Source organism: Puma concolor, chromosome A1, assembly GCF_028749965.1.
Source record: "Puma concolor isolate L17-30 chromosome A1, mPumCon1.1.hap2, whole genome shotgun sequence".
Classification (NCBI taxonomy): domain Eukaryota; kingdom Metazoa; phylum Chordata; class Mammalia; order Carnivora; family Felidae; genus Puma; species Puma concolor.
In genome coordinates, this window is record NC_141667.1 from 62,953,556 (window position 1) to 62,977,018 (window position 23,463).

Sequence of the window (23,463 nt, forward strand, 5' to 3'; positions counted from 1 at the left end):
AGGAAGGAAGACCCCTCCTGGAGTTACATAGCAACTGGGGGATTCTCTCAGTAAAGCTTCAGGGAAAGGAGATGTGGGGGGGGGGGGGGCAGGGTGGAGTCAAGCCCTATGTGTTTGGGTCTCCAATACAACTCAGCAACTCAGACTTGGTTCACAGGAGCAGGAACCAGACAATGACCTGCTGCAAACGTGTCTAGAATTAATCAGCTCTGCCCCACCCATCCCTCCACAAAAGCTCTCTGCCCCCTTATTCCTCTAGGGGAAAGGTGACTGACTGCAAACTGGAAGGCTCCCCGGCTGTGACTCACACACACAGTCAAATCCAATCCCTGCAGCCTAATATTCACAGAGCCCTGACCTCCCCTTCTTTCCAAGCCTAACACCTCACTCTAGGGCCACCTCCTTTCCTGGCTCTGGCTCAAGTTCAGGTGTCCCCAGCTCCACCGATCCCAACTCTTCCAGACACAGCAGAAGTTTCTCGGTCTCCACGCCTCGGCATTCTCACAGCATCTGTGTGGCCTTACAAAGTGTGCCTAGAATCCGTTTTACGGCGGATGCCTCGTCTCGAATGCCAAGGTCCTATAAGCGCCCCTTTGTCTCCCCCTGCGGCGCCGAGCGCGGTGCCGGACGCACAGGAAGTACTCAGAAACGAGCTGGGGGCAGCGGCCGTGACCAGAGGGGGCGCCCAGCACGGAGGGACCAGCCGGGCTGAGGGAGGGTCTCCCCAAAGAACAAGGGTCACCAGGACCGAAGCGCGGAACCCCGAGTTCAGGGCCGGCAGCCCCTCTGCGCCCTTCTGAGCCGGGGCCAGGGCTGATCCGGGCCCGCGCCCCTTCCTTCCGGACCCGGTCCACGCGCCCGGGGCCACCCATCCCCAGCGCCCTCACCTTGTAAACCTTTCCGAAGGCGCCGTCGCCCAGCTCGCCCACGATCTCCCACACTTCGTTGGGGTCCACGTCCCGGCGGACGTGCTCATATTCGCGGGACTTTCTCTTCTCGAAGGTAGACAGGCGCAGGATGCGACGAAAATTGGCGAAAGCCATGGCTGGGGTCGCGCGAGCCGGGGGGCGAGGTGGCGCCGGCTCCGGCTCGGGCTCAGGCTGTGGCTCCGGCGGCCGCGAGGAGGAGGAGCTGGAGGACGCCGCGGCGCTCGGGGGTTCTCCCCAGACCCGCCCTTCCCCGCAGCCCGTCCCCGGTCAAGTGCGCCCCGGGCTGCGCGCGGCGGGAGCACCCGGAACCGCGCAGGCGGCCGCGGTCCCCGCCCCCGCTCGGTCCCGTCCCCGGGGCCGCCTCCCGACTACCCGCCCAGTTCGCGCCGCGCCCCCACCGGGGCTCGGGACGCGTTCTGGGGACCTGGCCCCGCGCCCACCCACGGCCCGGCTCCACCTGCCGCTCCCCGGCAACGCCCGAAGACCCCTTAATTGGCTGCGGGCGCTCCCCGGCTCCGCCCGTCGCCGCAGGGCACTCTGGAAACTGTAGTCCCCTGCGCGCCGCCCGCCCGCGAGCTACGGGCTGGGCTTTAACAGAGCTTAGGGCATCCTTGCGCGGGACCTGCCCGGGTCTGCGAGGCCAGCCACGCCGCGTGGCTCTCAAAATGTCTGTGGGGGCGAGAGGGGAAGCAGATTGGCTTTCGCGAACGCCCACTGATTTGTTGTCCAAAGGCCAAGAAGGTGAAAGGCATCATTAATCACTTAATCTGCCCCGCAACTACTCCGCAAGCCTGCTCTGCTCGCGCCCACTTTTCAAGTGAGGACTCCCGGCGGGCAAAGGCACCAGCCCCAGGCTGCACATCCCGTTGGCGGATCCAGTGCGGTTTCCTCGGCGTGGTGCTGCCTCCTAGTGCACGAAATGCTGCGCCCCTTGCGGCCGCCGTCAGTCCCTGGAGGCCTGGGCTTTCTCGCTCGTTTCCTGCTTCCCAGGGGCTCTTCCCGACCAGGATCCACAAACCGGTCAGCATGAGAGGGCTGGGGGAAAGAACTTAGTTATCACCTGCTTTATGATGGATCTTAAGGTATATATGCATATTAAGTAAAAACTTTCTTAGTCTTAATTTCCCAATTTTAAAAAATGAGCTCATTACAGATAGAACTGAAGTTTGCTTTGACCACCATCATCTTTGATCCTGCCTGTTTGACACGCTCCACTGCCACTGTACCAGCTACTGTTCGCTGTCACTGGGACAATGATACTTTTATCTAATCTACAAGGTAGTTCTGTGAAAATTGATAAAAAGAAACCTCACTAGAGCGGAGTCCTGAGGCTAGAAGGGGGATCTGGCAGCACTTGATGTCAATTACAGAAAAATTGTCAATTGCAAACCCCAACGTAAGAATATTCAACAGGAAAACCATCAATTACAGGGCCCAACAGGGAAAGATGCATATTGCATCTTGGGGAAGAAATTGACTACCCTGGTAACTCAGTCAATGGAAAACCATTATCACCCCAAACTCTTGCTTTTCTCTAATAGGATTTCCTTCCAAACAATTCTCTCCAACTTTCTCCTTCTCCATAAAATAAAGTTATTTTCCTTCGTCTGCTGTATTTGCCTATGGTTTTGCCTTAGCGTGCATGTCCTGAATTGTGATTTTCTTATATTCTTGTATAAACCCATTTTGCTGGTAAAAACAAAAACAAAAAACCTGGCCACTTTTTATATTACATTTCCAAATAAAGCATGCTGAGGGGTAGGAAGACTGGATTATAAATCTACCTCATAATCAAATAGCATTTCAGGGAATGTCACTCTCCTGGAATCCCCACCCCTACAGAGAATGCCAATATTGAGATGTTTTCACCCCTTCTTGAGCAGGGTGCAAATATGAAGTGTAGTTCTTAGTTTGGAAAACTAACTAAAGAAGCCTGGGATGCTGGTGGTGGTCTGCACAACACGTTCCCCGAGTAAAGGTTGCCAAGAGGTTTGAAAGGTTCTGACACCTTCCCGAGCAGTCAGAACTGTAGAGGGTCTTTGCCACTAAAAGAAGGAAAATTCTCACTGAGAAAGCCAATGTTTCAACCTCCCCAAACAAGCTGAAAGGCGGGTCTTTCATTAGTTTCTGTCCATTTGACCAACTCCACGAAGAGGGTGAGGGGACAAAGGGGAAGTCCTTCCCACTGGGAAGTGGAGATTGTGACTTTGCAGAAGCTGTAGGTCTGAGGGGATGAGAGGTCCAAGCCTTAGCTCATCCCCAGGCCTGCACCCAACCCAGGTGCACCAACCCAGGGCTCTGTGACTGGCTCTGTGATCACTCCAGAAAGAAATGAAATGAGAAACAAAAATGGAGAGGTTCATCCAAATGCATTAAGTGAAAGAAGCCCAACCCAAAAGAACACATATGATTTCGCTGATATGAAATGTCTGGAAGAGGCAAAAGACCACATATTTTAAGGTTCTATTTTCATGAAACATCTAGAAAAGGCAAACTCACAGAGACAGAAAATAGATTAATGTTGCTATGAAATGGGGATTAACTGTAAATAGACATGAAGAACCTTACTAGGGTGATGAAAATATTCTAAAGTTGGAGTATATGGGCATGTGGGTGGGTCAGTTGAGAGTCGGACTCGACTTCAGCTCAGGTCGTGATCCGAAGGTCGTGGGATCAAGCCCGGAGTTAGGCTCCAGGCTGAGTGTGGAGCCTGCTCAAAATTCTCTCTCTCTCTCTCTCTCTTTCTCTCTCTCTCTCTCTCTCTCTCTCTCTCCCACTCTCCCTCTCCCACATTCATGCACTCTCTCTCTAGGAATAAATAAATAAGATTATGGTGATGATGTCACAACTCAGTAAATTTTCTAAAAATCACTGAATTGAGGGGTGCCTGGGTGGCTCAGTCGGTTAAACGTCTGACTCTTGGTTTGTGCTCAGGTCATGATCTCACAGTTTCTGAGATCAAGCCCCATGTCAGGCTCTGCACTGACAGCACAGAGCCTGCCTAGGATTCGCTCCCTCTCCCTCTCCCTCTGCCCCTCTCTCTTTCTCTTTCTCTCTCTCAAAATAAATTAAATAAATAAATAAATATCACTGAATTGTACACTTGAAATGGGTGAATATTACGACATGTAAACTGTACTTCAATAAGGTTTTAAGAAATCAAACAGGTTCAACAAAACTAGAGGAACATTTCAGAAGTAACTAGTAGACTAGTCAAAAAAAATTTTAAAGAGAGGAAAAATATTCACCGGAGACAATGAAAAAAGAGATATAATATTGGGTACTGTAAAGGTTTTTAAATCACAAAATTATATTTTAAACAAATTTATGTGAATACATTAAAAAAAAATTAAGTGGTCTCCTCACCCAACATGGGGCTCAAACTCACGACCTCAAGATGGAGTCGCATGCTCCTTGACTGAGCCAACCAGGCGCTCCAACATAAATAAATTGTAATCTACATGAAATTGGTAATCATGTGCAAGAAAATAGAAATGATATAAATAATATATATAAATGATGTGTAAAAATACATAATTTCTTGTTTTAATGTTTATTTTTTTAATTTTTTTTTTAACGCTTTTATTTATTTTTGAGTCAGGGAGAGACAGAGCATGAACAGGGGAGGGTCAGAGAGAGGGAGACACAGAATCTGAAACAGGCTCCAGGCTCCGAGCTGTCAGCACAGAGCCCGACGCGGGGCTCGAACTCACGGACCGCGAGATCATGACCTGAGCCGAAGTCAGCCGCCCAACCAACTGAGCCACCTGGGTGCCCCTATGTTTATTTTTGAGAAAGAGAGTGCAGGGGAGAGGCAGAGAGAGAGGGAGAGAGAGAATCCCAAGCAGACTCTGAGCTGTCCGTGCAGGGCCCAACCCAGGGCTCTGTCTCACAAACTGTGAGATCAGGACCTGAGTGGAAATCAAGAGTCGGACACTTAACTGACTGAGCCACCCGGGGGGCCCTATAAATATACATAATTTGAATAAGAAACAAAAGCCTAAATAAACTAATAACCAATAAAGAAAATAAAAAATCAAAAGTCTATACCTACCGAAAGACATCAGGTTATGTAACACTACAAATAATTTCCCCCTATACGTATTCTTTTTGTTTTGTTGTTTTTCTCTCTTTATATACACTTTTTTTATATTTATTTTTGAGAAAGAGAGAGAAAGAGTGCAAGCAGAGAGAGATGGAGACACAGAATCCAAAGCAGGCTCCAGGCTCTGAGCTGTCAGCACAGAGCCCAGCACAGGGCTTGAACTCACAGACCGTGAGATCATGACCAGAGCCAAAGTCCAACACTTCACCCACTGAGCCACCCAGGCGTCTCTTCATATACATTTTTTAAGAAGATAGGAAAAAAAGGAATTCTACTCATTTTATGAAATAAGATTGACCACAACTAGATAAGGACAGTAAAAGAAAATTATAGGCTATTGTCACTTATGAATTAAATGAGAGAAAAATAAATTACTAGCCAGATGAAACCAGAGGTGAATAAAAACATCATGACCAAGAAAGGTTTATCCAGGAGTACAAGAACGGTCTTACATCAGACCGTTATCAATGTAAGACATTGCACTGACAAAGGAAAAAAGAAAATCACAGTCACAACATAGAAAAAGCATTTGACACCATTCTTAGGTCGGATTCCCCCAGACGGAAGGATCAGGATTTGGGTACAAGTAGTTTATTTGGGAGGTGATGCCAGGAGGCACCAGTAGGGAATGGGAGGCATGAAGCCAGTAAAAGATGGACTTTGGGGTGCCTGGGTGGCTCTATCAGTTAAGCACTCGACTTCAGCTCAGGCCATGGTCTCACAGTTCATGAGTTCAAGCCCTGCATCGAGCTTCAAGCTAACAGCACAGAGCCTGCTTGCGATTCTCTCTCTCTCTCTCTCTCTCTCTCTCTCTCTCTCTCCCTCCCCCTCTCTGCTCCTCCCCCACTCTCTCTCAAAATGAACTTATAAAAAAAAAAAAAAGAAAGAAAAATGATGCACTTTGGAGCTGATTACTACTGCAGCCACCTGGGGCTAAATCCCACTGGGGAATTCTGGAACTCAAGACACAACACACTTCAGAGTCAACTCACCCCAGAGGCAAGGAAATGGGAAGTTTTCCCCCAAGCCCCATCTGTCCTTGGCCAAGAGCTGCTCCCTTGGGCAGCACTTCCAGCATGCCCTGCTTGAGGGACAAGAAAACACCCCTAAGTTGAGAGATGTCACGGGGCTTTGTAGAGCTTCTACTACAAGTCTTTACATTTCCTATTTCTTGTCCTTTCCTATAGCATTTGCTAGGGGCTCTAGCCATATGTTAGTTACACAGTAACGGTGAAGATGGGAATTTTTGTCTTGGTCCAACATTTAATGGAAAAGGGTTTAAAGTGTCTCCACCAGGTATGATATTTGTGAAAGCATGGTGGCAAACGATTTTTACACAAAAAGAAGCTTCCTGCTAGTTCTAATTTGCTAAAAAATTTTTTTATCATAGCATATCGTTTTTATATCATCTATAAAGTAGAACGCTAGCAAATATTTTTATGCATTTATTATATGTCAATCATATAATTAATCATATGATTTTTCTCCCCTAGCCTATAAACATGGTGAATTTCACTGGGGCGCCTGGTTGGCTCAGTCGGTTGGGCATTGACTTCGGCTCAGGTCATGATCTCGCGGTCCGTGAGTTCGAGCCCCGAATCGGGCTCTGGGCTGACAGCTCAGAGCCTGGAGCCTGTTTCGGATTCTGTGTCTCCCTCTCTCCCTGCCCCTCCCCTGCTCATGCTCTGTCTCTCTCTGTCTCAAAAATAAATAAATGTTAAAAAAAAAAAAATTAAGGGGCGCCTGGGTGGCTCAGTCGGTTAAGCGTCGGACTTCAGCTCAGGTCACGATCTCACGGTCCGTGAGTTCGAGCCCCGCGTCAGGCTCTGGGCTGATGGCTCGGAGCCTGGAGCCTGCTTCCGATTCTGTGTGTCTCCCTCTCTCTCTGCCCCTCCCCCATTCATGCTCTGTCTCTCTCTGTCCCAAAAATAAATAAACGTTAAAAAAAAAAAAATTTAAAAAAATGGTGAATTTCATTGATTAAAATATTCTTGCATTCCCGGAAAGTAAGTATTTTGCCTGGCAAATCTTATATTTAGGATTTTTGTATCTATGCTCACAAGTCAAATGGGTCTATACTTTTCTTGTGCTGCCTTTATCTGGTTTTAAAATCAAGATAATGTTAGAATGAAAAACAAATGGAGACCAGGCTTGCTTGAAAATTCTTCAGCAGACAAAACCATTTTAGTCATACAAACAAAGCTTAATTTAGCTTATTTTGCAAGACTAACTTGACCTGGGTCATTTCTTGCATATGCCTCTGGAAATCACAAGCAAAAGTTGAACTGTTTCCCAAGGTTGATAGGTGGTAACCACTGACCATTTCCTTATCATTTAAGAATATTCTAATAACAAATCACTGTGAGAAATAGTCACTACTTTCTCACTATATAAACTGCTTTTTAACAATATACTCCTGAGCCTCATTCCATGTTTTGGTTTGAGTGTTCCTGGTCTGAGAACTGTATTTTTGGTGTTTGCACAATATATTTTACTAATTACTACTTAAGTGATTTGTCAGTTTCACTGCTATTATTCCTGAATTTTTTGTAAGATTTTATTTTATTTTTTAAATTTTTTAATATTTATTTATCTTTGAGAGAGAGACAGAGTGAATATGAGCAGGGGAGGGGAAGAGAGAGAGGGGAATAGAGGATCTGAAGCAGGCTCTGTGCTGACAGCTCGAACTCACCGACTGTGAGATCATGACCTGAGCCGAAGTCGGATGCTTAACCAACTGAGCCACCCAGGTGCCCTTAAGATTTTATTTTTAAGTAATCTCTACACCTGCCATGGAGCTCAAACTTACAACTCCAAGATCAAGAATTGCATACTCTACCAGTAGCCAGGTGCCCCTCTTGTCTCACTTTTTGATGGCAGTTTATTATTCGGTTTAGACATTGCAATATCTCTCTGATTTATCATCCATTAACTTTGTAAACAGTGTCTTCTGTTGAGCAAATATGCTTAATACTGATGTGATTGAATTATTTGTGTCTAATTTTTGTAATTTTTTTTTTAATTTTTTTTTCAACATTTATTTATTTTTGGGACAGAGAGAGACAGAGCATGAACGGGGGAGGGGCAGAGAGAGAGGGAGACACAGAATCGGAAACAGGCTCCAGGCTCCAAGCCATCAGCCCAGAGCCTGACGCGGGGCTCGAACTCACGGACCGCGAGATCGTGACCTGGCTGAAGTCCGACGCTTAACCGACTGCGCCACCCAGGCGCCCCTAATTTTTGTAATTTTTAAAGATCAACTTTATTGAGGTTTAATTTACATTCAAGAAAAATGCACCCATTGTGAGCACACAGTTCTAGGAGTTCTGACAAATGTATATGCCCATGTAACTGTCACCAGAGTCAAGGTACGGAACTTGTCCATCATCTGAGAAAATTCCTTCTGCTTCTTCAGCAGGCAATCCCCATTCACACTTCTGGCCCCAGCAACAGCTGATGTTTTCTGCCACCATATATTGGAATTGCCTTTCCTAATTTATCATCTAAGTGGAATCATATTCTTTTTAAAATTAATTTGTTTATTTTGAGAGAGAGAGAGAGACAGACGGTGCATGAGCAAGATAAGGCAGAGAAAGGGAGAGAGAGAATCCCAAGCAGGCTCCGTGCTGTCAGCATGGAGCCCCGTGCAGGGCTCCGTATCACGAACCGTGAGATCGTGACCTGGGCTGAAACCAAGAGTCGAACGCTTAACCTACTGAGCCACCCAGGCGCCCCCAGTATGTGCTCTTTTAAGTCTGGCTTCTTTTCACTCATGTTGTTGCAATATTTAATGGTGGCTGCCAGGAGAGGAGTATAAGGCCTCCACTACTTCCCCAGAAGTGCAAAAGCAACCGCCTTCAAAGCAAAAGCTTTATGCTATTGGGAGAGGAGAACAAAACCCCTCCCTCCCAGGGCCCAGGTAAAGACCTCTGGCTCTTACCTTGGGCAAAGGGAAGGGTCCTTTGTCTTTTTGTACGGTCACTCAGGAACTCGGCTGACCTGACGGAGCATCAGGTCTTGAATGCTACCAATTACCATGGCATTGGCAAAGAGTTCTGATATTCCAAGAGTCGTTACAGCAGCTAGCAGCACTCACTCTGACTACAACACTGGAAGAATGCGGTTAAATATGACACGGTTTCTTCTCCCTCCTCCCAGCGGCAGCAGATCTTTCCCTTGGTAGCTCCTGGTGAGTTCTGAGAGCACCTGCAGCTAGAGTCCTCACATGACATTATTTTTAGTGTCGTATACGGTAAATACTCATTTAGATTTACTCACTCATTTTCAATTTCTGGTGCTCTTGTTCCCTTCCTGAATTTCTGTGTTTCCACGTGGGATTATTTTTCTGTGCCGGAAGAATTCACTTGTGGGTGTTATTTTTCTCAGTGTTTATGTGTATGGGTTTAGTTTGCTAATGTTTTCTTTAGAATTATTGCATTTATGTTCATGAGTGAGATTTGTAACTTTCCTTTCTTATACTGATTTGCCATGTGTTGGCATGCAGATAATATTAGACACATAAAATGAGTTGGAGAGTTTCCTCTCTTCATGATTCTTCAGAAGACTAGTAAAGCTGTTGTACCCCCATTTTTTTTAAAAGTAAACTCTATGCCCAAGGTGGGGCTGGAACTCACAACCCCAAAATCAAGAGTCATGCGCTCTGGGTGCCTGGGTGGCTCAGTCGGTTGAGCATCTAACTTCAGCTCAGGTCATGATCACATGGCTCATGGGTTTGAGCCCTGCATTGGGCTCTGTGCTGACAGCTCAGAGCCTGGAGCCTGCTTCGGATTCCGTGTCTCCTTCTCTGCCCTTCTCCTGCTTGTGCTCTGTCTCTGTCTCTTTCTCAAAAATTAATAAACATTAAAAAAAAAAAAGTCATGTTTTACTAACTGAGCCAGCCAGGTGCCCCGCATGTTGTACAGTTTAAACTCACATAATGTTGGGGCACTTGGGTGGCTCAGTCGGTTGAGCATCGCACTTCCACTCAGGTCATGATCTCACAGTCGTGAGTTTGAGCCCCGCATAGGGCTTGCGGCTGTCAGTGCAAAGCCTGCTTCAGTTCCTCTGTCTCCCTCTCCTGCCCCTCCCCGACTCGTGCTGTCTCAAAAATAAATAAACATTAAAAATTTTTTTTCACTCAGTGTCGTATGTCAATTGAATCTCAACAGAGTTCAAAAAAAGAATTGTAAAATAGCTAATTAAAAAGTATATTGATTACAAATTGAAATAACATTTCAGACACACTGGGTTAAATGTTATCAAAATTAATTTCACTTCTTTTTACTTTTTAAAAAAATGTGGCTACTAGAAAATTTCAAATTATGTACGTGACTCATATTTGTGGTTCACGGTGTATATTTATTGGACATGATATTTTAGCTTTTGAAGATTTTAAGTAATCTCTACACCCAACATAGGGCTTCAAACCTACAACCCCAAGATCCAGAGTCACAAGCCCCACCCACTGAGCCAGCCAGGTGCCCCTAATTTAGCTTTTTAGAGCTGTGTATAGTATTCTTATATGTATTTTGAACTCTTCCACATCAATAATTGTTCCTTTCCTCGTTCTCAGTTTTAGAAATCTTTTTATCACACTTGCCAAAAGTTTATCTGTGTTTATTGGTCTTTCCCTAAAACCAGCTTTCATGCTAGACCTAACCATGAGTTTCTAGAAAATACAGGAGACAGAAGAATGTGTTAACACATTGGAGAGAAAATCTGCAAAAACCAGAATGTTTTCTTCTACACAACAGTCTGGATTCTTCAACAAATAAATTTCAAGAAAAAGAAAAGAGGAGCCTAAAGATATTAAGAAACAGACTAAAGTAATACTTAGATCTGTTTGGCTTCCTGACTTAAATAAATCATCTATTAAAAATCTAAAAGGGGGCGCCTGGGTGATTCAGTTGGTTGAGTGTCTAACTCTTGATTTCAGCTCAAGTCCTGATCCCAGGGTTGTGGGATCAAGCCCTGGGTCGGGCTCCCTGCTCAGCATGGAGCCTGCTTGGGATTCTCTCTCTCTTTCTCTCTTTCTCTTTCTCTCTCTCTCTCTCAAATGAATTGAGATTTGTTTAAAAAATTTTTTTAAATCCAGAAAAATTTAAAAAATTAAAGAAAATTAGGAAAACTTGAATGCCGAGTGAGTATTTGATGACACTAAGGAATGCTGTTTGGTTTTAGGTATAGAAGTGATAGGTGGTTATGTTAAAAATAAAAGAGTCGCTCTCTTTTTGAAATATATATTCAAATCTTCACAGATGAGAAGTTATGTCTGGGGTTTGCTTCAAAATAATCCAGTTGGTGGTGGTGGTGGTGGATGGGGGAATAGAGATGAAACAAGATGGGCCCTGAGTTGGTAATTGTTGAGGCTAGATGCTGATTGCATGTAGGTTTTTATACCAATCTCTTTACTTTGTGATATACAGTATTTGCAAATTCCATTATAAATTTTGTGAAAGAAAAAAACAGGCCTTGGGGCACCTGGCTGGCTCAGTCAGTGGAGCACGTGACTCTTCTAAAAAAATTTTTTTCTGTCTCAAAAATAAATAAAAACATTAAAAAATAAAAATAAAAATTAGGGGAGGGGAGGCGCCTGGGTGGCTCAGTCGGTTGAGCGTCTGACTTCGGCTCAGGTCATGATCTCGCAGTTCGTGAGTTCGAGCCCCGCGGCGTCGGGCTCTGTGCTGACAGCTCGGCGCCTGGAGCCTGCTTCGGATTCTGTGTTTCCCTCTCTCTCTGCCCCTCCCCTGCTCATATTCTGTCTCTCTCTGTCTCAAAAATAAATAAAAACATTAAAAAAAATTTTTTTAATAAATAAATAAAAAATGTGTGTGTGGGGGTCTTTATTTTGAGAGAGAGACAGAGTGTAAGCAGAGAGTGTTCTCGCATTCATTTCTAAACAGTCTGTGATTTTCGGTTACAACTGGTGATGTGGTGGCAGAGGAAAACCAAGGTAGCGAGAGATTTAAGACCACAGATACTACCAGCCAGGCCAGAGGACTGGGAGGAAGCAATTTTAATTTTTTTACTGACTGCTTCCTGTGATGTTTCTGCCTACTCCCAGAGCCTCTCTCGAGCCAGCATTCTAGTTCCAGAACCCTCCTCTGTTCCAGGTCGCCCGCGCCTTCGGCCTCCGGAGCGCCACGATGAAACTGAAGCAGGGCTCGTTTCTGTGGTACCTCTATCTGGACAAGCTATACTGCTTGTTATCCGTGAGGAACGTGAAGGTCTTGGTGGAGTATTTTCACCTTCTCGACGTGCACCACAACAACACCTTGAACGGTCAGTTCTTTCAGCCACGTCTGCTCTGAGATGTCACCTGGTTTTTAACTAACGTGCAGGGGCACTTGTGGAGCTGGGAACGGCCTGATTAACCGAGATGCATTTTATCCTCTCGGTGAAGCAGGGAGAATGGCCAACTGAGACTTGACCCTGGGGGCGGTTGCGGGAGGGGGAGAAGCTTGAGGGCTCTGGGGTGAAATTCTGGCGCTCCTTGGTGGTTTGGAGAAGGTATCATCACCTTCTTTGAGTATCATTTTCCTCATCCATACATGAGGCTCCTAGTAAAAAAAAAAAAAAAGAAAGATAATGAGATAATGTATGGAAAACGTTTAGCACAGTGCCTGGCACATGGTAAGAACTTCGTGTTTGTTATTATTATAATTATTCCTGGGGGCTGAGTCCCATTCAGGCATTAACCCTTAAGACCCCCTAACAAGATCTCTCATCTGTCAAATGGAAGGTTTGAGTCAGTAATCTGCAGGATCCCTTCTAATTCCTGGTACTTGTGACCAAGTATTGATAATCTCAACCCTGCCTTTGAATGCATAAACTAATAGACCAATTAAAATACTTTAAGCTTATTTTGTTTTGTTTTGTTCTTAAGGACCAGGTATAAGCAAAGTATCCTAACCATTCGTCGTGACCTGAAGGAAATAAATGCCATTTGTGAATGAAGTGTTTCTTCCGTAAAGATTTGTTAAGAGTTTACACAATCTTTAAAAAATGCTTAAAGGACACCTTCATTTTCTCATAATTTCATGTCTCAGTTTTTCCCTTTATATACAGATGTACACATAGTATGCCACCAAATCTCTGCACTAACCCCGACCTAGATAAAGCAAGTGTAGGCCACCTTGCTGTAAACAGAAAAGCTGGGACTGAAACCCAGGGCTTTTTGATCACAAAGCTTACGCTCATAATCTCACTGGAATATTTGCTGAGAAGTCTGATCTCCCTAGTAACTAAATCACTCCCTGATGATGCAGTGCCTGAGAGATAAAGTCACACTCCTGTCTTCTGGTCACCAAGGGATTGGATAGTGACCTGACAGAGTGAAGGCAACAGCCTTAAGTTTTGCCTTCCAGGGAGGCAGTGACATAAGGCTTTGGACACTTGAGTGGGCCAGAGCCAGATGCTTTTTTTTTTTTTAATGTTTTTTATTTTTGAGAGAGCACACGTGAGGGAGGGTCAGAGAGAGAGAGAGAGAGAGAGAGAGAGAGAGAGAGAGAAAGGAGACACAGAATCCAAAGCAGACTCCAGACTCCCAGCTGTCAGCACAGAGCCCAACGCAGGGCTTGAACTCATGAACTATGAGAGCATGACCTGAGCTGAAGTTGGACGCTTAACTGACCAAGCCACCCAGGTGCCCCGAGCCAACTGCTTTAAAAACAGTATTTGTTAAGTAGCTACTATATCCCACACTAAAACATTTCTCCAGGAGCAACTACACAAAAAACACTGTGTATATACATAATGTGCTATTCCCACGTGTTCGTACCTGGTGGGGTGTGGGGAAGGAACATCAAGAGACCATCAGATTCTTCTCAAATCATGACACTGTGGGGACACCTGGGTGGCTCAGTCAGTTAAGCGTCCAACTCTCGGTTTTGGTTCAGGTCATGATCTTGTGATTTGTGAGTTTGAGCCTCACATTGGGCTCCATGCTGATGGTGCAGAGCCTGCCGGGAATTCTCTCTCTCTCCCTGTCCTGTGCACTCTCTCAAAATAAATAAACTATTAAAAAATTGTTTAAGAAATCATGACATTGTGATGACTGGTTCACTATGCTCTTCAGCTGGGACTCCAAATGACATACATGTTTTATGTATTTATTAGAGCCACATTTTATGCAAGAGATAGTTTCTGGAATCAGCGGGTAAAGGGATATCACATATTCACAAAGTTACACTTCAAAATCCCTGGTTACCATGGGTGATTTGCATACACAATCTGTAAGCCACATGCTGTTATATAAATGTGTCACCATGTTGGTTTCTTCCATCTTGTACTCCCTGAGACAGATGATTAGTGAGTAGAATTTCTGGCAAAAACCTTCCTTGTTTTTTTTTTAAATTACAGTATTTTTTCTCTGTATATGATTGAATACATATGTATTAATTAATCTGCAACAGATATGGCATCACTATGGAAAGAGCAAGGCAGAGTCAGACAGACTCTGAATCCCAGCTCTGTCACTCCAAGTAGGGTCCACGGACCAGCAGCAGCCATATCACCTGGGAGCTTGCCAGAAATGTAGACTCAGGGGACGCCTGGGTGGTTCAGTTGGTTAAATGTCTGGCCCTGATCTCGGCTCAGGTCATGATCTCACAGTTACGAGATCGAGCCTCACATCAGGCTCTGCACCAACAGCTCAGAGCCTGCTTGGATTCTCTCTCTCCCTCTCCCTCTCCCCCTCCCCCACTCGTGTGTACACACACTCTCTCTCTCAAAATAAACTTAAAAAAAAAAAAAGAAAGAAATGTAGACTCAGTCCAACACCAGATTTCTTGAATCAGAATCTGTATTTTTACAAGATTCTCAAGTGAACGGTATGCTCATTACAGTTACACAAGTACTGAAATAGACTAGTTACTATCTGAGGCTTATTTTAAACGAGTATCATACCACTTTCCCTGTAGGGTTGTCAGGCTTCAGTGAAATGTGGCATTTAAAGCACCTCGGGGCTGGGGCGCCTGGGTGGCGCAGTCGGTTAAGCGTCCGACTTCAGCCAGGTCACGATCTCGCGGTCCATGAGTTCGAGCCCCGTGTCGGGCTCTGGGCTGATGGCTCAGAGCCTGGAGCCTGTTTCCGATTCTGTGTCTCCCTCTCTCTCTGCCCCTCCCCCGTTCATGCTCTGTCTCTCTCTGTCCCAGAAATAAATAAACGTTGAAAAAAAAAAAATTTAAAGCACCTAGAACCTAACGTGTTCAGTGATTGCTCTTTCCCCCATAGCCAAATCCATTTGCTTTATAGAAGCATGAGGAATACTGATACTTTTTTTTTTTTTTGAGAGAGAGTGTATGCATGAGCGGGGGAGGGACAGAGGGGGAGAGAGAGAGAGAGAGAGAGAGAGAGAGAGAGAGAGAGAATCTTAAGCAGGCTCCACACTCAGTGCGGAGCCCCATGCAGGGCTCAATCCCACAACCCTGAGATCATGACCTGAGCTGAAATCAAAAGTCGGACACTTAACTGACCGGGCTATCCATGCTCCCCAGTACTTTTCTAAACATGATTTTTAAATTTCTCATTTTGATGACCTCAAGTGAAAGACCCTTGCAAAATGTCAGTTTCTCCAAGAAAGTGTCCTGGGCTCCCAGTGAGAATTAACCTCTTCCATGTAGGAAGAGTACTCCATGCCCTTTACTGGTTATGGACACACATCTGTCTGCTCAGTCGAGCGCAGGAGCCGGGGTGGAGAATCAAGCCCAATCTACTATCTCCTTCCCCACAAATCTGGGCACAGTGCTTTGTCACACAGCTCAAGGGCAATTACAACTGGAGGCGTTGTGGAAGAAACAGTGACAAAGCCAGAAACAGTGTTACCATGACTATTCCCAGGTGGGCAAGCTTCCAACAGCTGCTACCGTTTCTGTGGCTCCTGCTTGTTTAGCATTTGGAAGAGCTTCGGAACAATCCAGCTCTGCATCTCCCCACCTTAACAGATGTGCTGTTTTACCACTTCCTTCATCATGTGACTAACTGGAAACGGAGGCAGATCATGATTGTGTTTAACATGCTGGACTGGAATGCTATGGGCGAGATTGGTTTTGACCAGTTCTACATGTTGGTCTGCATACTGCTGGCACAACAGGTGAGTAACAAGTCAGGATCTGGGGCAGAGGATGCAGAGCGTGGCTGCTGCCGCCATCTTGCTGAAGGCGAACTTGCAGTGAACTAAGACTGCATCAGACTTTGCCTTCCTTCCACTCGAAACAGGAAGAACAAAATGTGGGGAAAATTAGCTTTGGTTCCTAAACTGTCCATTTATAACCTAGAAATTCCCAAGTTAGCCAGCCTCCCTCGCCTGCTGCCCCGCCCATCTTTAGCCCTCCTGCACCCTCTTCCGGAAGATAGATCTCACTCTATCACTTCCCTCCTTGGCATGTCCATCCTTGCCCTTCATAGAGAGTCACCAGTAATCCCAAGTGCCTCACTCTCTCAATGATCCCTTCTCTCAGAGAATTTTCTGAAGGGGACGAAAGATGGAAATGAGACACGTTCTTCTTTGGGTTCCCACCTTACCTTATATATACTTTCTCGGTGTGTATTTATCTACTTCCCCCTTGGGAAGGAAACTTTTGTGTTCATCATCTTAACATCTTGTGATGTCTCACGGGAGATTTTCACTCGAAATGCGTTCTAGTGACAAGGGTTCTGTCTAGCAGAATTGATCACAGCAGGTGGCTTAAGTTCCCCTTGAATGCAGATGCTGAAGCAGGACTTGCCACATTGACCATAGAAAGCCTTCAACCCTGAGCTCCTAGGATTTTGCCTTTTGGTTTTTTGTGTTTTAAGTAGGTTCACACCCAGCACTGAGCCCAATGCGGGCTTGAACTCATGACCCTGAGATCAAGACCTGAGCTGAGATTCAGAGTCAGACGCTTAACTGACGGAGTCGCCCAGGCACCCCTCTGCGTTTTGCTTTCAGTTCTCTGGGAAATGGATAAGTGAATATACTACTCTTGATGCAGCCCAAGTTTTGAAAGTAGCACCAACAACACTGTTCATCTTATTACGTATTTCTTCTCTCAATAGAATCACTTAGAAGAGCAGTTTATCTTCCGCCACTCCCGGCCTGTTTTTGAGCTGCTTGACCTGGAGGGGGAGCTGAGAATTGGTGCAGACAACTTCCACATGTACAACTTTCTCTTCAATATTAAAAAACAGGAACTCAAAGAGCTCTACCACGACTTTGACGTCACAGGTGACCGTGTAAGCGCAGATTCCCTAAGTGTGATTCCCTGGAAGCCTCTCTGTCCAAAGGCAGAGACAATGTCCTACTGCCTATGATAGACACAGTGGGGAGGAAGATGGGGAAATCCTGTTTGAGCGTGTCATGGCACTGGGAGCAGGAAAAAAAACCCAGAGATTTATAGGCCCGTGAAGAGAGAGGACCGAATACGTGTTATAGCATATAGATGCAAAATTACAGAAGGTTAGAGACGAAAATTTTGTTTAGAAGTTCAGCGAAGTGACTAGATTAATATGGCAGGAGGTGACACTGGGGAAAGAGTGTATAGAGTTAACTACGTAGAAAGGAAGAAAGTCTCTGGTGGTAACGCAGGCGCAAACTCCTAAGAGGACACAAGTATGGTAAAGACCCTGAATCCTGCCTATTTAAAGAGGGAGTCTATGGCAGGGAAGAGAGTGGTAGCTAAGGTTGAAAAAGATGGATGATACTATGTAGAACCTTGGATGCCAGCCTGAAGCGTCTGGACTGGACGCAGAAGTAAGAAAGTGACCCATGGCTCCTTTGGAGTCTACAATACACTCTCTGTTCCTGGCTCCTAGACGACAATCAGACTATAATTATGTCCTAATTATTGAGCCTCTTCAAGTTTCCAAGTTTTTAAATGAGAAATGATTACAATCCTGTAGTCATCTGAAACAAAGTATCAAATCCTTCCTGAAATCATTTTTCTTTCTTTCCCCCAACAAAAGCGTCTTAATTACAAGGAATTTAAGCTGTTTACTATCTTCACCATGGACAAATACCAGGAGAGGCAGAAAGCAGAGAAAGAGAACGAGAAAAAGAGAAAGAAAGAGAAAAAGGCTCTGCTCAAAAAGAAAACGCATCAGGTTAACGTGAGCTCCAAACAGTCTTCTTTTACAAATAGATCTGAAAGTAGAATGTAAGTAATTACAGCTGTTAACATGCCTAAAAATAAATTTAGAAGATCGAAGTGGGTATCTTTACATTGACTTCTACACATGAAAGGTTCAAATACGTGCTCTTCGATCAGCAAGTTAATACTTTAATAACTTCTTGACCCCACAATAATGTAACGTGAAGTGCACATGTCTCAGTTCTGTTGCCGCTTTTCAGATCAACACTGCTCCTAAGGTCCCTATATATCCAAATACTTACAAACACTGGCTGGAGCTAAGCAGCTGAAAGACAATGATACTTTTCCAATGTTTGTTCACTAGTTGTCCAATACTCTCAGAATCCTTTCGATTCTCTCAATCCTTAAGCTAAAACCACCTGGATGCAAGACACTTCAAATTGGTGAAGTGCCTCTACCTGTAAGGGAAAGACATTTTTTCCTCTTTAAAAAAACAACAACAACAAAAAAAGTTTATTTATTTTGAGAGCGAGTGAGCAGGGGAAGGGCAGAGAGAGAGGGAGGAAGAGAGAAAATCCCAAGTAGACTCTGCACTGTCAGCGCAGAGACCGACATGGGGCTCAATCTCACGAACGCTGAGACGATCTGAGCTGAAATCACGAGTTGGACGCTTAACCGACTGAGCCACCCAGGGGCCCCAAGACTTTTAAGGATATAGGGGGCTTGTTCTTCCTAGGACCTAAATTACTAAGTTAGGTGCTTAAGCAACTGTACAAATCTACTACGGTAAAATAATTATTACATGTCCTTGTATAATTTTATTTTTTTGTATAAGTAATGCCTTGAATAATTTTTAAATGATTTTAGTATGGTACTTGTGAATTCGCCCACCTGAATGTACTGTGATATATATATATTTTTAATGTTTATTTACTTATTTTTGAGGGACAGACAGACACACACACACACACACACACACACACACACACACACACAGAGAACAAGCAGGGGAGGGAACAGAAAGAGGGAAACAGAATCCCAAACAGGCTCCCAGCTGTCAGGACAGAGCCTGAAGTGGGGCTAAAACTCACAGAATTGTGAGACCATGACCTGAGCCAAAATCAAGAGTTGGACGCTTAACTGACTGAGCCCCAGGCGCCCCTGACTGCACTGTGATATTAATGGTGATAATTACCATTTAGTAAGTAGTTGCTATGGGTTAGGCAGGTGCTTTAGACGCATGAAGTTATTTATACTCATAACCCTGTGAATCAGGTGTTATCCAGAATTTACAGGTGAGGAAATTGAGGCCTAGAGAAATTAACAACCTTTCCCCAAAACACATAGTGTGCTAGTGGTAGGACCATGATTCAAATTGAAGGTCAGTTAGATGCCCGTACTCAGAGCAAATGATCGGAGTAACTGACTTCAGTTCTAGCAGATTCTGTTTAAATTTCAAGCCAGGATTTCACTGGCTCTGAATCCCTTCTGCACAATGCTAATTACCACCTCTCCTTCTACCATAAACTTTAGAGGAACAAGTTGGGCAATTAAAGAAATACAGCTCATTTACTATAAACCAGGAATTTCTTAAGGATCGGTTATACATTATAACCAACCATAAGGCATCCAGACTTCATTACCTAATAACCATCAGAAATCACCTTCAATGTGCAACAGAAAAGAATACTGCTTATCTAAGATTGTGGCTGGTAAGTCAAACTTGCAAGAACACAAATCAAGTTCTTTACCATGAACACACTCTGTATTTAACATACAAAGTACCTCAGAACAATGCTTCTCTCTTCCTCTGATTTGGTGAAAAGTTTGCAGGTATTCCCCAAGGAGAATACCCTCTGGCAAACAGTTTAGACACTACTGCACAGACACAGAGTATTGAACTGAGAGACTGGTATTTAGCTGGAAAATGACAGCTGGAAATTCATCATCATTTCAAAGGGTGTTGCCAATAAGCTTATCTTGGGATAGGTTTCTGCCTCTTTTCTGGAAGCCTAGATAGCTTTTGCTACCAGACAGCCTTAAGATCTACAGAGTTCTGGGAGGAGAAACTATAATGAGGTCTTAGAAAGGTTCCTCTTTCCTATTTTCCAAGGGCAAAAGTCCTGAGATATATAAAAAGGAACCATGGCATATGTGATTTTTACAGACACAGTCTCTAAAACAATGAAGATACTATACCTTTAACTATTTCAGAATGGGGGTAGGAAGGGAGAAGGGAAAGTTGAAGATAAGTTCATTGGTTTGAATTTTAACTAAATTTTAAACTAAAATTTAAAATAACTTACTCATTTATTTCAGTTAATTTAAAATGAGTATCAAATGACTGAAGTTTCAGGAATGAGTTTTCCCTCCTCCCTGGATATCATTAGGTGACAATAAAAGGTACATGATCCAACTATCAGATGTTTTTAAATCCTTAAAAAAAAAAATGTTTATTTCTTTCTTTTGAGAGAGAGAGAGAGAGTGAGAGCCCGAGCGGGAGAGAGAGAATCTCAAGCAGGCTCCACACCCCGTGCAGAGACCAACATGACTGTGAGATCATGACCTGAGCCGAAATCAAGAGTCCAACACTTAACCAATTGAGCCACCCAGGCGCCCCTAAGAAATCCTAAGAGCATTTTCATAAATTGGGCAGTTTAAGAATGGAATCAGGAAACTGAGCATTCAGCTCTGATGGGCCCCAACTGAAACTCTGTGTAAAAACTAAAATTCAATAGCAGGGGTAAAGTGACACTTTGGGGACTAGGGGTACAACAAAGAAAACAATCTGTCAACGTCTACTTTGGAACTTTTTTTCTCAATTACAGGACTTCAAGTTTTTAAACTTTTTTTTTTTTAATGTTTATTATTTCTGAGAGAGAGCAAACACAAGTGGGGGAAGGGCAGAGAGGGAGGGAGACACAGAATCTGAAGCAGGCTTCAGCTGTCAGCACAGAGCCGGATGTGGGGCTTGAACTCCTGAACTATGAGACCATAAGCTGAACTGAAGCCGGTCACTAACCGACAGAGGCACCAAGGCACACCGGGACTTAAAGTGTTTAAAAATGTCTGTGTATGGGGCAACTGGGTGGCTACATCGGTTAAGCGTCTGCCTCCTGATTTCAGCTCAGGTCATGATCTCAGTTTGTGAGTTCAAGCCCCGCATCGGGGGTGGGGAGGCCTCTGCACTGACAGTTCGAAGCCTGCTTGGGATTCTCCTTCTCTCCCTCTCTCTCAAAATAAATAAATGTAAAAAAGTAAATAAAAAAATAATAACAGAATAAAAATGTGTATGTAGATGCTTCAATTAAGTTTATTTCCACAGTGAGTTAATCCACTGTGTCCGGTTGGACCAAGTACATTTACGTATTTTTTGGGTGGTGGTTAACACACTATATTCTATATCATAGTTAGATTAGAATTCCTTGGTCAGCAAAACACGTGTTGTTCAGGGAGCCTAAGCAATGGGCAGAGCGGCCGCACTTGCAGTGCAGGAGAACGGCAGGCTGGGCTGGGGAGAGGACTACAGTGTCAGCCCCGGAACCCAGCACCACAGGACGGGTTCCTCCACAAACTGTATCAGCTATACAGAGGAAATCATCTTATGTTTAATTTTCATTTATTTTTGAGAAAAAGTGTGAGTGGGGAAGGGGCAGAGAGAAAGGGAAACAGAGAATCCAAAGTGGGCTCCACGCTGACAGGAGAAAGTCCGATGCGGGGCTCAAGCTCACGAACCGTGAGATCACCACCTGAGCCTAAGTCAGACGCTTAACCAACTGAGCCACCCAGGTGCCGCGAGAGGAAAGAATTTTAGAGGAAGCTAAGTAAGCAAAGTGAAATCATTTCTCTTCCACTAGTCCTTAGCCCTCTTGTGTTATCACTTGCCTCATGCCAAAGACAGAGACTAGAAAAGGCCAAATCAACTCTGCCGACACCTGCCAAAATGGGGCTACCTACGTGAACGCCCTTCACAGAGCCAGAGAACAGAAATCACAGGAGGCCAGTTACTGCAAGGGAGGTTATCAGCCACACTCTTCTTTCTTTTCTGTAAATAAAAATGTTAAATCATAACATTTGAAAGTTGGAGGCAGACACAGATATATTTGCTAATTATATAGTTCAATTAGACCATTAAAAAAGTATAGTCTTAAAAACCGTGGAAAGGGGCACCTGACTGGCTTAGTCAGTTAAGTGTCGGACTCTTGATTCCCGCTCAAGTCATGATTTCAGTCGTGTGGGGCTCTTGCATTGGGTATGGAGACTGCTTGAGATTCTCTCTCTCCCTCTGCCCCTGCCCAGCTTGTGCTCTCTGTAATTAATAAACAAACAAATAAGCAAGCAAATAAATAAATAAATAGGTGCCTGGGTGGCCAGTTAAGCAACTGACTTTTTTTTTAACGTTTATTTATTTTTGAGAGAGAGAGGATGAGCAGGGGAGGGGCAGAGAGAGAAGGAGACAGAGGATCTGAAGTAGGCTCCTCACCAAGAGGGGAGAGCCCAATGTGGGGCTTGAACTCACAAACCACAAGGTCATGACTTGAGTTTAAGTCAGATGCTTAAATGACCGAGCCACCCAGGCACCCCAAGCAACTGACTTTTGATATCAGCTCTGGTCATGATTTCATGGTTCGTGGGATCGAGCCTGGCATCAGGTTCTGCACTGTGTGTGGAGCTGGCTTAGGATTCTCCCTCCCTCTCTCTCTGCCCCCCGCCCCCCACTCATGCACATACACACTCTAACAAACTTAAAAAGCCATAAAATAAGAGTGATTTTTCCCACATCAATGGGAAAAAGAACAATGAAAATTATTCAGTAAGTAGTATCAGGAAAAGTGGGATTAACTAGCTACCTACAAAAACAAAGAAATAAATCTGGGCAGCTACTATATTCCTTGCACCAAAATAATTCCAGATAATGAAACCATAAAACATATTAAAAACATGAGAAAAAAACTTTTATAATCCAGGTGAGTAAGACCTTCTGAAGTAAAGAAGAAAACCCAGAAGCCATAAAACACAAGACTGATAGATCCAACCAAGGAAAACTTCAAATTTGTGCATGGTAAATTACCCAAACCAAAAACAAATGGTAATACAGGATAGAAAATGACTAATTCCCTTAATATTTACAAATCAAGAGGATAAGGACCAAAATGCACCAGAAATATGAGCAAACAGACAATTTGCAGGGGGAAAAAAAAGGCCTACTGTAAAATGCTAAACTTCAAAGAAAATATACAAAGTAGGACCACAGGACACAGATTTTCACTTAGATTGTCAAAGATCAAAATGTTGGTTAGGGTATATAGGAAAACAAAAGCAGTCATATTGCTCTAGTGTTAAACTGGTAAAATCTACTTGG

At 44.3% G+C, this 23,463-nt stretch overlaps 2 protein-coding genes across 2 annotated transcripts in view; one reads left to right on the top strand and one right to left on the bottom strand.

Annotated features, from left to right (window-relative positions):
* Positions 1–1,396, bottom strand: part of STK10 (serine/threonine kinase 10) — a 118,879-nt gene extending 117,483 nt beyond the window's left edge. Inside the window, exon 1 of the mRNA XM_086715154.1 lies at positions 888–1,396. Within this exon, the coding sequence (XP_086571280.1) occupies positions 888–1,043 (156 nt within the window). The 5' untranslated portion in view covers positions 1,044–1,396. The remainder of the gene's footprint in view (positions 1–887) is intronic.
* A 10,724-nt stretch (positions 1,397–12,120) lies between these two features.
* On the top strand, positions 12,121–18,218 carry EFCAB9 (EF-hand calcium binding domain 9). The gene is made up of 4 exons (XM_025923810.2): positions 12,121–12,315; positions 15,978–16,126; positions 17,071–17,247; positions 17,977–18,218. The coding sequence occupies exons 1-4, from the start codon at positions 12,180–12,182 to the stop codon at positions 18,169–18,171; spliced, it is 657 nt and encodes a 218-aa protein (XP_025779595.2). The 5' UTR covers positions 12,121–12,179; the 3' UTR covers positions 18,172–18,218.
* Positions 18,219–23,463: the final 5,245 nt, after the last annotated feature.

Excerpts from the sequence above, each read along its gene's own strand:
- EFCAB9 (XM_025923810.2), top strand. The coding sequence starts at position 12,180 with ATGAAACTGAAGCAGGGCTCGTTTCTGTGGTACCTCTATCTGGACAAG. Across the intron at positions 12,316-15,977 it reads CCACAACAACACCTTGAACG|ATGTGCTGTTTTACCACTTC; the intron begins GTCAGTTCTTTC and ends CCACCTTAACAG. Across the intron at positions 16,127-17,070 it reads GCATACTGCTGGCACAACAG|AATCACTTAGAAGAGCAGTT; the intron begins GTGAGTAACAAG and ends TTCTCTCAATAG.